Source organism: Sapajus apella, unplaced genomic scaffold (genome assembly GCF_009761245.1).
Source record: "Sapajus apella isolate SASKATOON/1434 unplaced genomic scaffold, GSC_monkey_1.0 scaffold27, whole genome shotgun sequence".
Taxonomy (NCBI): Eukaryota; Metazoa; Chordata; class Mammalia; order Primates; family Cebidae; genus Sapajus; species Sapajus apella.
The window spans coordinates 10,783,094-10,798,860 of NW_022436967.1; the positions used below are offsets into that span (position 1 = coordinate 10,783,094).

At 35.4% G+C, this 15,767-nt stretch overlaps 1 protein-coding gene across 5 annotated transcripts in view; it reads right to left on the reverse strand.

The window, feature by feature from the left end:
• LARP1B (La ribonucleoprotein 1B) overlaps positions 1 to 15,767 on the reverse strand; it is a 159,364-nt gene that overhangs the window by 61,504 nt on the left and 82,093 nt on the right. For 3 of the 5 annotated variants that reach the window (XM_032292307.1, XM_032292309.1, XM_032292308.1), the window contains exon 11: positions 8,550 to 8,673. The exons of 1 other annotated variant lie outside the window; for it this stretch is intronic. In XM_032292307.1, the coding sequence (XP_032148198.1) occupies positions 8,550 to 8,673 (124 nt within the window). Of the gene's footprint in view, positions 1 to 322; positions 351 to 8,549; positions 8,674 to 15,767 lie in introns of all 5 variants that reach the window. One more of the 5 variants, XM_032292310.1, reaches the window with a different exon arrangement.

A 15,767-nucleotide genomic window follows, 5' to 3' on the forward strand; every position in this document is an offset into this window, starting at 1 on the left:
ACATGGAGAAACCCCATCTCTACTAAAAATACAAAATTAGTCGGGCATGGTGGCGCATGCCTGTAATCCCAGCTACTCCAGAGGCTGAGGCAGGAGAATCACTTGAACCCTGGAGGCAGAGACGGCAGCGACCAGAGATTGCACCATTGCATTCCAGCCTGGGCAACAAGAGCAAAACTCCGTCTCAAAAAAATAAAAATAAAATAAAACATTCCAATAGTTCCAGGCCCAGATGGCATCACTGGGGAATGCTACCAATGTGTAAGAAATAAACAACAATTGTACATTAACTCTTCCAAAATACAAAAGAAGGAACACTTACCAACTCATTTTATGACGCCAGCATTCCTCTGACACCAAAATCAGACAAATAAAATCCAAGACAATGAAAAAAAACACAATATTCCTCATGAATATATTACAAAGGCTTCAAAAAATATAAGCAACCTGAGTCTAACAATATATAAAAGGATAATAAAATAAACAAATGAGGCTTATCCTGAGAATCCAAGACTAGTTCAACATTCGAAAACCAATCAATGCACTTTACAACACCAACAGGCTAATTAAGACAAGCCATTCGATGCGAGCCACCAAGGCTGGCCCAGAAGATTTTTTTTTTTTTTTTTGAGACGGCGTTTATTTCTTGTTGCCCAGGCTAGAGTACAATGGCACAATCTTGGCTCACTGCAACCTCTGCCGCCCTGGTTCAAGCAATTCTGCTGCCTCAGCCTCCTCAGTAGCTGGGATTACAGGCATGTGCCACCATGCCTGGCTAATTTTTTTATTTTTAGTAGAGACAAGGTTTCTCCTTATTGGTCAGGCTGGTCTTGAACTCCTAACCTTAGGTGATCTGCCTGCCTCAGCCTACCAAAGTGCTGGGATTATAGGCATGAGCCACCGTGCCTGGCAAGATATTCTTAAAAAATGAAAATATAAGCCCCAGGTTCTGAGAAAATATGTGCAAATTACATGTACATATGTAATAAAGGACTTGTTTGCAGAGTAAAGAACTCTCAAAGCTCAGCAACAAGAAAGTAACCCAAAAAAATAAATGTCGAAAGATTTGAGCAGGTATTTTACCAAGCATAAGCTGATAGCAAATAAACACATAAAAGGCCAGGCATAGTGGCTCACTCCTGTAATCCCAGCACTTTGGGAGGCCGACGTGGGTGGATCACCTGAGGTCAGGAGTTCAAAACCACCCTAACCAACAAGGTGAAACCCCATCTCTATAAAAACAAACAAACAAACAAAGCACATAAAAAGGTATCCAACAGCATCAGTCACAATGAGATACTACTACTAGATGGGCAAATTTTTTCTTTTTTTTTTTTTTTTGAGATGGAATTTTGCTCTGTCACCCAGGCTGGAGGGCAATGGCACGATATCGGCTCACCACAACCTTTCCTTCCTGGGTTCAAGCAATTCTCCTGCCTCAGCATCCCTAGTAGCTGGGATTACAGGCATCTGCCACCATGCCTGGCTAAATTGTTTGTTTTTGTTTTTTTTTTAAGTAACAATACTAAATGCTGGTGATGTTGTAGAGCAACTGGACCCCTCATATTTTGTTGGTGAGAATATAAAATGGCACAGCCACTTTGGAAAAGTTTTAGACAGTTTCTTAAAAACTTGTACTTACTGTATGATCCAATAGTGCCACTCAAAAGCATTTACCCAAGTGAAATGAAAACATATATTCACATAAAAACCTGTAAGCAAACACTCATAAAACAGGAAAACAACCTATATGCCTTCAACTAATAAGTGGATAAACTGTTTACATGCATGCAATTGAATACTACTTATCACTAAAAAGGTAATACAAGCAACACACAAAAACATGAATAAATCTGAAATGCGCTATGCTAAATGAAAGAAGACTCAAAGGCCATTATTTTATATGATTCCATTTATATGACATTCTGGAAATGGCAAACTATAGGGATAGAAAATAGAAAACATGCTGCCAAAAACTTGGCCTGGGTTGAATACAAAAAGGCATGGAAAAACTCTCTGGGAGTAATGGAAATGTTCTCTAACTTGACTAGGTGGTGTTTACATGACTATTCATCTGTCAAAGTTCCCAAAATGATATACACAAACAGTGTGAAACTTACTGAATGTAAACTAAATCTTAATTTTTTATAAATATGACCCAAAGCTCAGAGAGCAAAAGCAAAAATAAACAAATGGATTGTATCAGATGGAAAAGCTTCTGCATAGCAAAGGAAACCATCAACAGAGTGAAGAGACAACCTACAGAATAAGAAAAATTATTTGCCAACCACACATCTAATTAGGAGTTATATCCAAAATATATAAGTAACTCAAACAACTCAGTAGCAAGAATGCTAATAATCCAATTAAAACATAGGCAAAAGACCTGAATAGAAAGAAGACATAACAATGCCAACAGGTATATGAAAAGGAGCATTGGTCCAGCCATTGTGGAAAACAGTACAGAGATTTGTAAAGAAATTAAAAGAATTACTATATAACCCAACAATTCATCTTCTGGGTATATACTCAAAGGAAATGAAATCATCACCATAGAAAGATAACTATCTGCACTTACATGTTCATTGCTACATGATTCACAATAGCCAAAATATAAGATATGGAAACAAATGAAGTATCTTTCCACTGATAAATAGAGAAATAGTGAAGTGTGTGTGTGTGTGTGTGTGTGTGTGTGTGTGTGTGTGTGTAATAGAATATAATTCAGCTTTTAAAAAAAGGAAGATCCTGCCATTTGCTACAACATGGATGAAACTGGAGGACATTATGCTAAATGAAATAAATCAGACACAGAAAGAAAAATACTTCATAATGTCATTTATGAATCTTAAATAAGTATATAGACATAGATAAAACAGTGGTTACCAAGGGCGGAATGAGGAAGAATGGGGAGATGAAGGTCAAAAAATACCGAGTTGCCGGGCGTGGTGGCTCAAGCCTGTAATCCCAGCACTTTGGGAGGCCGAGGCGGGTGGATCACCAGGTCAAGAGATCGAGACCATCCTGGTCAACACGGTGAAACCCCGTCTCTACTAAAAATACAAAAAATTAGCTGGGCATGGTGGCGCGTGCCTGTAATCCCAGCTACTCAGGAGGCTGAGGCAGGAGAATTGCCTGAACCCAGGAGACGGAGGTTGCGGTGAGCCGAGATCACGCCATTGCACTCCAGCCTGGGTAACAAGAGCGAAACTCCGTCTCAAAAAAAAAGGCAATTCTAAAAAAAAAATACCAAGTTGCAGATATGTAGGATAAGTAAGTCTAGAGATTTAATGTATAGCCTGAGGCAACAGCTAATAATATTATGTTATATTTGGTATTTTTGCTAAAAGAGATTTTAGGTGCTCTTGCCACAATAAAAGGTAACTATATGAGATAATGAATATGTTCATTTGCTTGACTATTGTAACCACTGCACTATATATATATCAAAACATCATGCTATATACCTTAAATATATATAATTTTTAAGAGGAAACAAAAAATATAACTGGATATTTTTATAGAGTGATCAGAATGAAAGGAGGGAGACAATCTAGGAATTTATTACAGTTAACTAAGGAGACAACGATGGTAACTTTTACAGGGTGATAGAAATGGAGAAGGGGAGAAGTTGTTAGATTCTAGATATATTTTAAATATATATGGATATAATTTTCCAATAAATAAGATAAGGAATTTAAAAAATAAACAGATCAAAAATGATACAGAAATGTTTTGACCTGTGCAACTACAAAGATGGAGGGGTGATATTTACAGAGATGTGGAAGTCCAGGAGGAAAAGTCCTTGGAGAGGGATGGGAATTCAGAACTTAGATTCTGGACATAAGAAGTTTAACATGCTTATAAAATATACAAGTGGAACTGTTAACCATACAGTTGAATATAGGTGTGAAATACAGGATGGAGGTGTGGTCTATACATATTAATTTGATATTCATTAGTATAATAATGCTCTTTAAAACCCATGACATTTGATACTATTACATGAGGAGTTATTGAGGATTAAAAAGAGGAGAAATTTGAGGACTGGATCCTAAAGCATTCAAATTTTAGAGGTTAGGGAAACAGTGAAGAATTAGCAAAAAAGACTCCATGAGGAAGAAGGAGAATGACATGAATAAGTGTCCAGGAAGAAAAAATGTGTTTCAGGACAGTGCGATTAATTTGATCTAATGTTGATGTCAGGTAAGATGAGGATTTCTCTGGCCCCTCATATATGGAGATTTCTGGTGGTATTATCAGTATCTGATTTGGGCTGTGGAGGACAGAGGCCTGTTTGGAGCAGGTATAGGGAATAAATAGGAATATAGATATTGAAGACAGTGAAAATCAACACCTTCTTTATGCCTTACATTCTATATCGTAATAGCAATAACAACTCTTTTCTATTAGGATCATTCTTTTGTATGATTTCCCATCCTTTACCTTCCAATCTTTCCATCTGTTATGACATATAACTTAGCATAGAGTACATTTTAAAGTCCAATCTATTCAGCATTTCCTGTCATAGCAATATAGGTCAAATTCTATCTTTTTTTCTTTTATTGTTTTGAGACAGAGTCTTACTCTGTCGCCCTAGCTGGAGTGCAGCGGCAGGATCTGAGCTCACTGCAACCTCCACCTTCTAGTTTCACGCAATTCTCCAGCCTCAGCCTCTCGAGTAGCTGGGATTACAGGCGCTGCCATCATACCTGGCTAATTTTTGTATTTTTATTACAGACAGGGTTTCACCATGTTAGCCAGGCTAGTCTCGAACTCCTGACCCCATGATCCACCTGCCTCGGCCTCCTAAAGTGCTGAGATTACAGGCGTGAACTACCACGCCTGGCCCAAATTCTATCCTTTAAATTGTTGCTTTATTTTTTATAGTTTTTTGTTCATATATTTAAAAACTAGAGATTATAGCAAAGAAAAATTAATAAGTTTATATATAAATTTTGTGGGGTTTTTTTTAAGACAGAGTCACTCTGTGGTTCAGGCTGGAGTGCAGTGGTGTGAATCTCAGCTCACTGCAACTTCCTCCCAAGCAGGTTCAAGCGATTCTCCTGCTCAGCCTCCCGAGTAGCTGGGACTACAGGTGCGTGCCACCATGCCCAGCTTATTTTTGTATTTTTAGTAAAGATGGTGTTTCACCATGTTAGCAAGGATGGTCTCAATCTCCTGACCTTGTGATCCGCCCATCTTAGCCTCCCAAAGTGCTGGGATTACAGGCATGAGCCACTGTGCCTGGCCAAATTTACATATAAATTTTAAAACAGAATCGATACACACTCATAACAACCAACTAAACCAATACATAAATTCCAGATGCCAGCAAACACATGTTCAGACCTTCCAGATGGGGTTCCCCTACCCTCAGGAATAAATTAATATATTAAATTATTATATAATAATTCCCTTTGCCTCTCTTCATGGCTCCTATGTGCTATGTATATAACCATGAATTTTATACTTTTGTAATAGCATTACACTGAATGAATGTCTTTGTTCTAGCTTATTTTATACATCCTATTTTTTTTCCTGTATTTTTAAATTAACACATTTTGTCATACGTAACATTAGTTCTTTCATTTTCCACTGCTGCCTATTTTTCTTATGTATGAATACGCCACATCTTATAATACATTCTACTATAACTGGGCATTTTTTAGTTTTCATTTGCTTTTTTCTATTATAAACAATGATACTACAAATATTCTATTGGTAAACATTTGCAACAGTAACTCTTTATTTATTATTAATATTTGTAGAAATGGGGTCTTCCTATGTTGCCCAGGCTAGTCTCAAACTCCTTGGCTCAAGTGATCCTCCTGTCTTGGCCTCCCAAAGTATTGGGATTACAGGCATGAGCCACAATGACCTGTAATAGTATCTCTTGAAATGAAACTACTAGGTTATAATATGGTATATCATTATGGTTTTAATGGGAAAACCTCAGTAAAAATAGCATCTTTTCATATTTATTTGCCATTTGGTCTTCCCAAATGGGAAACTGATGTTCATGTTTTGTTTATTACTTTTTCTATTATTGTTTCCTATTTTTCATATTAATTTTTAAGATTTTAGATTTCTATGATACTATTTGTTAATTTAATGCAATGTCAAATTTATCTCCTTATTTGCGACTTGTATTCTTGCTATGATATGCAAAGGAACATACATTCTCAATTTTAAAGTACTGAAATTTAACAAGACAAAAAATCCAGCAATTGAACTGAACATCCCTAGTGGGACATATTAAGAACTTCAAAGAAAGCTTTAAAGTATGAAGTTTTTGAAAGTTTAAAGTTTAAAGAACTCTAAAAGAAGTTACCTTTCAGTATTTATAATATTATTATTTAATGTTATTGTTATTCTGAAACTATTATCTCATAGGATTAGCAAATAAATAATTGTTACTGCAGTCAGAAACAAAGTTTTTTAACATATCTAAGTAAAAAGCAATACAATCGCAAAATCAAACAAGTTAAAATTCAAAACCTATAATCTTAAATTTAGACAGAAAATATCAACATAAATACCTAATATATTTTTCTCTTTAAAAAATTTCCTAGCTCTTTCTATTCAAAAGGCCTAGAAACAAGGGCTAACTTGGTAGCAACTCTGGTACTGACAAATCTCAACCTTGTGTGGGGTGGGAAACATTAACGTTAACAGTCCAACTCCATTATTACCGAGCAAGAAAATGAAAGGTGGCTTTAGAACTAAAAGTCAATAAAATGATAACTGACACAGGTATCAATAATAATAACTATAATAGAATGAAACCCATCTCATGTATTTATGAGCTCACAATGATCATTTAAAAACAAACAAAAACTTCATTAGTCACCATCGAAGAATGTTAAGGAATCAGGTATTACTTTGAAACTAGTAAACAAAGGGAAATAATTCACTTTCCTGTAAAAATACTGTATCAGAATAAACAAATTCTGAGGAAAGTTCTCTCTTTTTTTTTTTTAAATTATAGACTAAGCATAATTGGGAGAAAGTTCTCTTTATAAAAGTATTCTACCTATTAAAGTAAGAAGTAATGATTAAAAATAGGATCATCACTATTTTGCAATCCCTAGTAAAATAAAAGCTTCACTCACTGATCATCAATCACTGCTAATATTACAGAGAGACAATAGGGCATTATGTATTTTCTAATAGTATTCAATACTACATATAACATATTCTTACAGAGATTTGAGTATTAACCTAATCAAGCCTCTATGTTGGACTAACAGAGACAATTCAGGACTAGAAAACAGGTTAAATGAAACTATGGGGATGCAATCAGCAAAATTCAGAATGTGAGAGACTATAGAACAACTCAGTTTCTTCAATAGTAAATTGCAAGGACTAATAAATTATAAGGCGAAAAATTGTAGAAACCTGTAGACTAAAAAAGACATATCACTCTATTGCAATCCATTTGAAGAAACTGGGAAAAAAATGTGATGAATGAGGAAATTTGAACACTAATTAGATATTTAACATTAAGAAATTACTGTTAATTTTAGATATGATAATGTCCTGCTATTTATTTGTTAAAAGATATAGCCCTTGTCTTCTTAAAGACACACACAGAAATATTTAGGGATTAAAAAAATATGAATCATATGAGAATTTATTTCAAAATAATCCAGAGGGAGGTATAGGGAGTGACTAGAGTTGAGATGAAACAAAATTAGTTATGAGATGATTAAGTGTAACATGTACATGGGGTTTCATTACAAAATTCACTGTATAACCCAGCACGGTGGCTAACGCCTGTAAACCCAGCACTTTGGGAGGCTGAGGCAGGCGGACCATGAAGTCAGGAGATCGAGACCATCCTGGCTAACACAGTGAAACCCTGTCTGTACCTGAAATGCAAAAAAAAATTAGCTAGGTGTGTTTGCACGCACCTGTAGTCCCAGCTACTTGGGAGGCTGAGGCAGAAGAATTGCTTGATCCCGGGAGGCTGAGGTTGCCATGAGCCGAGATCATGGCATTGCATTCCAGCCTCGCAAGAGTGAGACCCCATCTCAACAACAACAACAAAAATTCACTCTGTCTTTGTATATGTGCAATGCTTTTATAAAAAATTTTTTAACCACCTTCAGGAAAAGACTATAACAAAATCAGTTATAGTTGTCTGAAGTGTCAGATTCAACTTATGGATCTTTCAATGTATTTACCTACACTCTCACACAGAACTAAGCCCTTAAAACAAAAGAATGACTCTACTGCATTCTAAGGATGAGTGGGTGAAAAATTTTATTTTTAGAAGAGAAACATTCCCAGCAATCTCAAAATCACATCAGATACATAAAGAACCAACCAATTCAGCCTACTTCTAAGTAAGCATCTGGCTTTGAGGATAATCTGATGTTATAATAGTTCACCAAAGGATAAATTAAAAGTTGAGTTTTAAAATTTTAGCATTTTACCAGATACCTAATGATTTTCCACAAATAAAGAAAAAAAAGTAGCAACCTTTAAAAACAACTCAGAACTGCTTTAATACTATTCAGACACACAAAAGCAGATTTACATACCTTGCCTGGACTGTGAAGGTGTTACAGGAACTTCTTGGTTTGGCTCAAAAGGAAGTTCAGGTGTTAGGTTTTCAAACTGCTCTTTACTAATGAGATTTAGCTTCTTAAAGTTCTCAACTTCTTGCTGAAGTAGAATGGAGGAATCTAATTACTAAACTGGCTAACAGAGTAACCAACAGACAATAATTGATACCAACCCAAAAAAATGAACTTCTAAAACAGGGATTAATTACAATGGGGCGAAAAAGATGTTCTAATAAAGAATCTAGCATTATACTTAATAACATTCAGAATCTAAGAGGCATATAAAACCCTAAATTATTATGACTACTTTATAATTAAAAAACATTATAAGAGCACACATACTAATCATTATTTGTTGAGCATTTACATACAAGACTACCAGGGATTACAGAAGTTACAAAGTAATATAATATGTATTCCCTACCAGTAAGGAATTTATATGTTAGATTAAAAGAAAGAAATGAACATATAAAAATGAGTAATATTAGGTAGTATATGAAAAGCGATATTGGTATAATTAAGATCATCAGGAAGCCATCACAGGAGAGATGGGAAAAAAGCAACTCTTGAAGGATGCGAATTTAGAGAAAGAAAGAAACAGTCTAAATAGGTAATGTGAGCAAAGATAAGAAGCTTGGAAAAAGCAATGTGTTTATTAGAAAGTAATTGAGTGAATGAAAAAATCTGGGTAGAATCAGTGACCAAGAAGCCTGATGAAGAAGTTGAAGAAAAGTACTAGAAGACCTTTAATACTAGGTCAAGAAGATTTCACTTCATTTTATAATAATGGGATGCATATGATAAAGATAAATCTGGATGGCCCTGGATAGCTGCAGCAAAGAGACTCAGTAGGTTTGAGTTGTTAGCTCAAAGGAAGAACCCATCCCTGTCTCTGGGGTTCTGGAGGCTTCCTCTTTGTAACTATTATTACATAGTCACTTAGGTGTTTCTGGCCCCGCCCTACAAATGTGTGGAGCATTACAGAGAGTAGAGGTCATTCTCTACTGGAAGTTCACTTGGCCATAAGTGCATAAAGACCCTCTATGCCCGGCCTAAACTGTGAGATGAAAAAGGAGTTTGAGGGACTGCTTATACTCTACTATTTCTTCTAAGTTTTTTCCAATAAAACCCTATATCACATCTACGCCACATGGTACTAATGGGTACATGAAACTTTACAGGGCAATGTTCAAAGAGGGTTCAAGCAAATAAAAAACATAACATAACAAAGATTTTGTCAGACTGAAGCAAATTTAAAACAGGAATCAAATTAAATATCATTACAAAATAGTTGTAGTAGCTTGTTCTTAATAACCAAATAAACTTTTCCTTCTGTCTTTAAAGATAAATAGTCACTTGTCAGCTGAAACCATTTATTAGATCCCGATGTTAGCCTTTTAGATTTTGATCTTTCTTCACTAAAGTATCTTTAATTATGTCAAAATATATATTTATCAACATTTCTTCCTCAAAAGTTTTCAATAAGCTCTTCAAGCTAAATCAAAATCACTGCTCACTTCTCTTGTCCCTTACATTGCTACAGAGCTCAATATTAGCAACACCCAATTCGATAAATAATTATTGTATGTTTACCATATGCCAGAGATAAATAACACAATACTACCCTGATGGAAACATAAGTTGTGTATGTTTTTGTTTAGTTTTTATTTTTAACTAATTCATTAATGTATAGCATACACACAGAAGAAGTGTACAAATCATAAGTATACAACTCAATGAGCAATCAAAGATGAACAGACTTAAGTAATCACTATTCAGGTAAAGCAATTACTAGCACCCTAGAAGTTTCCTTTTCATGTCCCTTCTGATCAGGATCTCCTCTTTCTCCCCAGAAATAACTGATACACTGAATTCAATATGATAGGTGTTTTGGATATTTCTGAACTTTACAAAAATTGAATTATAGTGCATGGTTTCTTTCATGCAAAATTATGTATGTGAGACTGATCTATGTAAGTGCACGTAACCACAGTTTGTGGCTCTACAACAGAGGCCAGTAAACTACAGGCCCAAAGGCTAATGTCTGTTTTTATAAATGGCTATTTTGGAACATAACTACAACCATTTGTTTACATATTGCCTGTGACTGCTTCATTGCTACAACTGCAGAGTTACGTAGACAACATATGACCACAGACAATGTAGGACCCACAAAGTCTAAGATATTTACTATATAGCCCATTACAGAAAATGTTTTTCTACCCTTGCTCTAATCTACTATATGAATACAGTATAATTTTTTAAGAAATCCATTCTATTATTGCTGAGCATTTGGGTCCTGTCTCATATTATAGCCATTACAAACAAATTCCTATAAATATGTTTTTACAAAAACTTCTTTTGGTGAACAGGGACACAAATTTTTGTTGGATATTTACTTAGGAATGGAATTGGTGAATTGGGCAGTAGGTTTCTATTTAACCTTAGTAGAAAATGCCAGTATTTCACAGTGGCTGTAGCTATTTACAAAAAGTTCCTATTGATCTACATCTGCACCAACACTTGGTATTTTCAGTCTCAAAATTTAGCCATTTGAACAAGAATGAACCCTAATGTAAACTATAAACTTTTAGTGAGAATGATGCATTTAGGTAGGTTCATCAACTGCAAAAAATGTACCACTGTGGTGGGGGATGTTGACAATAGGGGAGGCTATGCTTGTGTGGGCGAAGAGGATCTATGGAAAATCTATCTTCTGCTCAATTTTACTATGAATCTAAAACTGCTCTAATAAATGTGTGATTCCATCATGTAGCATTCTCAAAATGAAAAAACGTATAGAGATGAAGAACAGATTAGTGGCTGCCAGAGGTTAGGGATAGTGGAGGTAAGGTATGTGGGTGAGACTCTAAAGGGGTAGCACAGGTAGAACTTTGTGGTAATAATACAGTTCGGTGTCTTGACTGTGGTGGTAGTGACATGAATCTACACATGATAAAATGACACAAAACTATACACATGCATTTGTGATAAGAAATATCCATTTTCTGGTTTTAATATTATACTATATATATTTCTTTTTTCTTTTTTTCTCTAAAGACAGAGTCTTGCTCTGTTGCCCAGACTGGAACGCAGTGGTACAATCACAGCTCACTGCTGCCTTGAACTCCTGGGCCCAGGTGATCTTCCCACCTCAACTTGTAGCTGGTACTAAAAGTGCATGCCACCATGATTGGCTAATTTTTTTTTTTTTTTAAGAGATGGAGTCTCCCTATGTTGCCCACACTGGTCTTGAACACCTGACCTCAAGCAATCCTCCTGCCTCAGCCTCCAGAACAGCTGAGACTACAAGCATGAACCACCTTGTCCAGCATTGTGCTATAGTTATATAAGATGTATATAGTTATTAAGTTGTGACTTTTGAAGGGAAGTGAGTGAAGGGTACACAGAACCTCTCTGTACTATTTTTGCAACTTCTTATAAATCTATAATTATCCCAAAATAAAAATTCAGAAAAAGTTTTTAATGTAGTCATCCTGGTAGTCATCCATATGTTTTATCTCATTGTAGCTTAATTTGTATCTCTCTGATAACTAGTGAGGCTGAAAACCTTGAGTATATTTGCTGATCTGAATAGTTTCCTTTGTGAGGTGATTATTCAATTCTATTGCTCATTTTTCTTTAGGGTTGTCTTTCTTTTATCGATCTGTAAGAGTTCTTTTTGTTTTTTGAGGCAGCATCTTGCTCTGTCGCCAGGCTGGAGTACAGTGGTGCAATCTCAGCTCACTGCAACTTCTGCCTCCCGGTTCAAGCGATTCTCCTTCCTTAGCCTGACAAATAGCTGGGACTACAGGTGCACACCACCACACCCAGTTAATTTTTGTATTTTTAGTAGAGACAGGGTTTCAAGTTGGCCAAGATGGTCTCGATCTCCTGACCTCATGATCCGTCTGCCTCAGCCTCCTTAAGTACTGGGCTTACAGGCCTGAGCCACCGCACTCAGCCGTAAGAGTTCTTTATAAAATGTTGTAAATATCTTTTGACACTTTTTAACTTGACTTTTTATTCTCTTACACTATCTTGATGAAAAGGAGTTCTTTATTTTAATGTAATGCAATTTATCAGTCATTTTTTTCGTTTCCTGTCCAATAAATCTTCCCTACCCAAATATTATAGAGCTATTACTTCTACAATTTTTATTTTGTGTTTCACATTTAGATCTATAATTCATCTGGAATTGACTTTTGCGTATCATATGAAATAAGAATGTGTACTTAAAAAGAATGTATATTTGGCAGATGCTGGATGCAGTGTTTCATTACATCAATTAAGTTCCTAAACTGTGTTCACATTTTCTATAACCTTACCGATTTTTTGGTTCTAATTGCTACATCTAAATATTTTGTAAGAAAGATGTGTTAAAATCTCCCACTATTATTATGAATGCACCTATTTGCCTGTAAATTTTATGTATTTTGAAGTTACATTATTAGACAAACACAAATTTAGAACTATTATATCTTTTGGGGCAATGAAACTTGTCATGATTATAAAATATCTATCTTTACATCTTAAATACTTTTTGCCTTAAAAACCTACTTTGCCTAATTATAGAGTTATACCAGCTCTGTTGTGTTTAATGTCAATATTTATTTAAATATACACACATATTTACCCTTCCTACTGCTCTTCATTTCTTCCTGCATCTCCAAGCTTCTTTCTGGAATCATTTTCCTCTGCCTGAAAAATTATCTTTAGTATTTCCTTTAAAGCAGATCAGCTGAAAATAAATTTTCATGGTTTTCATTTCTCTGATGGTATCTCTATTTTAACTTCATTTTATACAGGTTTATTTAGAACTTTATTTATTTTACATCTCATAAAATTCACCTATTTTAAGTATACAATTCAATTATTTGTTTACCTTTATTCTTGAACACTATTTTCCTTTTCTTTCAGGCACAGTAACTACAACATCCCTTTGTTTCCTCACCTCCATTATTTCTACTGAGAAATTAGCTGTAAGTCTTAGTATTAATGCTTGTAAAGTAGTGTCCTTTTTATCCAGGTTTTGTTTTCAGCTGGTCTTGACGAGGTTTTCTTTGTATTTATCTTCTTCGAAGTTTTTAGGACTAGAATCTGTCCTTTGGTGTCTTTCATTAGTTTTGGTAAATTCTTAGCCATAATCTCTTCAAATATTACTTATGCTTTATTCTCTCTCTCTTCCCCCTTTGGAGAATCCAATGATACGTGTTAGCCTTTTTTTCCTGTATCTCCCATGTCTCTGTTACAAACTTTTCTGTGTTTTCCATCTTTTTGTTCAATGCTTCACTCTGGATTTTTCTTTTGATCCATCTTCCAGTTTAGTAATTGTCTTTTCACTGTACTGATCTACTGTTAAGCCTACCCACTGCATTTGGTTATGATAGTTTTCAGTTCCAAAATTTCCACTTGATTATATTTTAAAGTTTCTGGCTCTATACTGAAATTCTCCATCTTATCTTTTATTTTTTAAACTTATTAAAAATAAAGTCTGCTTGATACCTCTATTTTCTGGATCACTAGGGGTCTCTTTCTATTTTCTGTTATTTCTTTTGTTTTCTTTCCTATTATATCATATTATCTTCTGATATTCCTGATTATTTTTTGAGGATCAGACATTATTACTAAAAGTTTGAGACCTAGGATGATGATATAATCCTCCAAAAAGGACTCTGATTCAGGCAGATGGTTAGAGACATCAGCATGTTGATCAAATAAGAGATTAAAACAATTTAGAAACTGACCCTACTGAAAAAGCAGGTGTTTTCCAATTTCACCCTAATTTCTAGGATATAGCCCTTCAAAGTTCCCAAAACCTGGAAGGTTTACTGGAAGTCCCTCTGTAGTTTCTGTACTCCAATTTTTGTTCCCTCCAAGTCTTAGGAGTTTTTAAAAAGAGTCTCTTTTTAGTAACTTCTTTTGGAACTGGCAGATGCCTCTGAGGGAAATGAAGACCCAAATGCCAGCCATATTTCTCTAGGTTTCCTTCTCTTTCCAGATTTTGACCACATGATGCTTTACTGTCTTGGCCTTCTACTGTGCCTTCACACAGGGTTTTTAAACATACTTTTTCAGTTGTTCTCAGCAATAGGGTTGATCTGAATTAGGCAGTCTACTACAACTGTATGTACAACCAAAGCCTAATTTTTGTTCTTGTTTTGCTGTTGTTTTTAATAAATTTATACCTTGCCTTGTTCAAAAAGGTACCAATGTGATTTAATAATCTAATGGATGTAAAAAAAAGTTGTAGGCCGGGTGCAGTGGCTCACACCTGTAATCCTAGCACTTTGGGAAGCCAAGGCAGGTGGATCACCTGAAGTCAAGAGTTTAAGAGCAGCCTGGTGAACATGGCGAAACCTCATCTCTATTAAAAATACAAAAATTAGGCAGGCATGGTGGCAGGCACCTGTAATCCTAGCTACTCAGGAGGCTGAGGCAGGAGAATTGCTTGAACCCAAGAGGCGGAGGTCTCAGTAAGCCGAGATCATGTCATTGCATTCCAGCCTGAGCAACAGAGCAAAAACTCTGTCTCAAAAACAAAAAATTGTAAACAGATTACAATTTAGTATAAGTCAAAAACAGATACATATGTGGCACAAAGGTAGAATAGGAGAGTAATTTTTCTGGGGATGAGCATAAAATTTATCAAATAAGAATTTCCTGGAAGAATAATATCTGAACTGGGGTTTATTAGCTAAAAGATAAAGAGTTTGACAAGTAAACAATGTGAAAAGCCATTGTGGGCACGGGAAGCCTGAAGCTATCAATGGCCGCTGTTGCTCCCACATAGAGAAACCGTAACTGAAAATGAAGCTAACACACAGGAAAGCAACCAAAAAGATGGGGTAAAGAAAAACGAAATCATTCTTTGGTGTCTTACAGAAAGCCTTGCCTGAAATCAAGAACTGCTTCTTGGACTTGTAGTAAATTATCTTATTTGCTAGGGAAAGAAAATGAAATGAGAAATAAGAAGGAAAGACTACTCTGACAAGAGTAAAGCTAGAAAGAGAATGAAACAGACGCAAGAACATCCTATAAAACTTCTGTAGAGAGATGATACATGGCAGTAAGAATGAATGTGAGAGGACTAATAGGACCTAGTGACAAAATGCATGTTAGAAGTTAGGATAAGTTGAGGGGATTCCTAAGGCATCCAAGCAAAGTAAAAAATAGAGAAGACAGGTTTGGGGT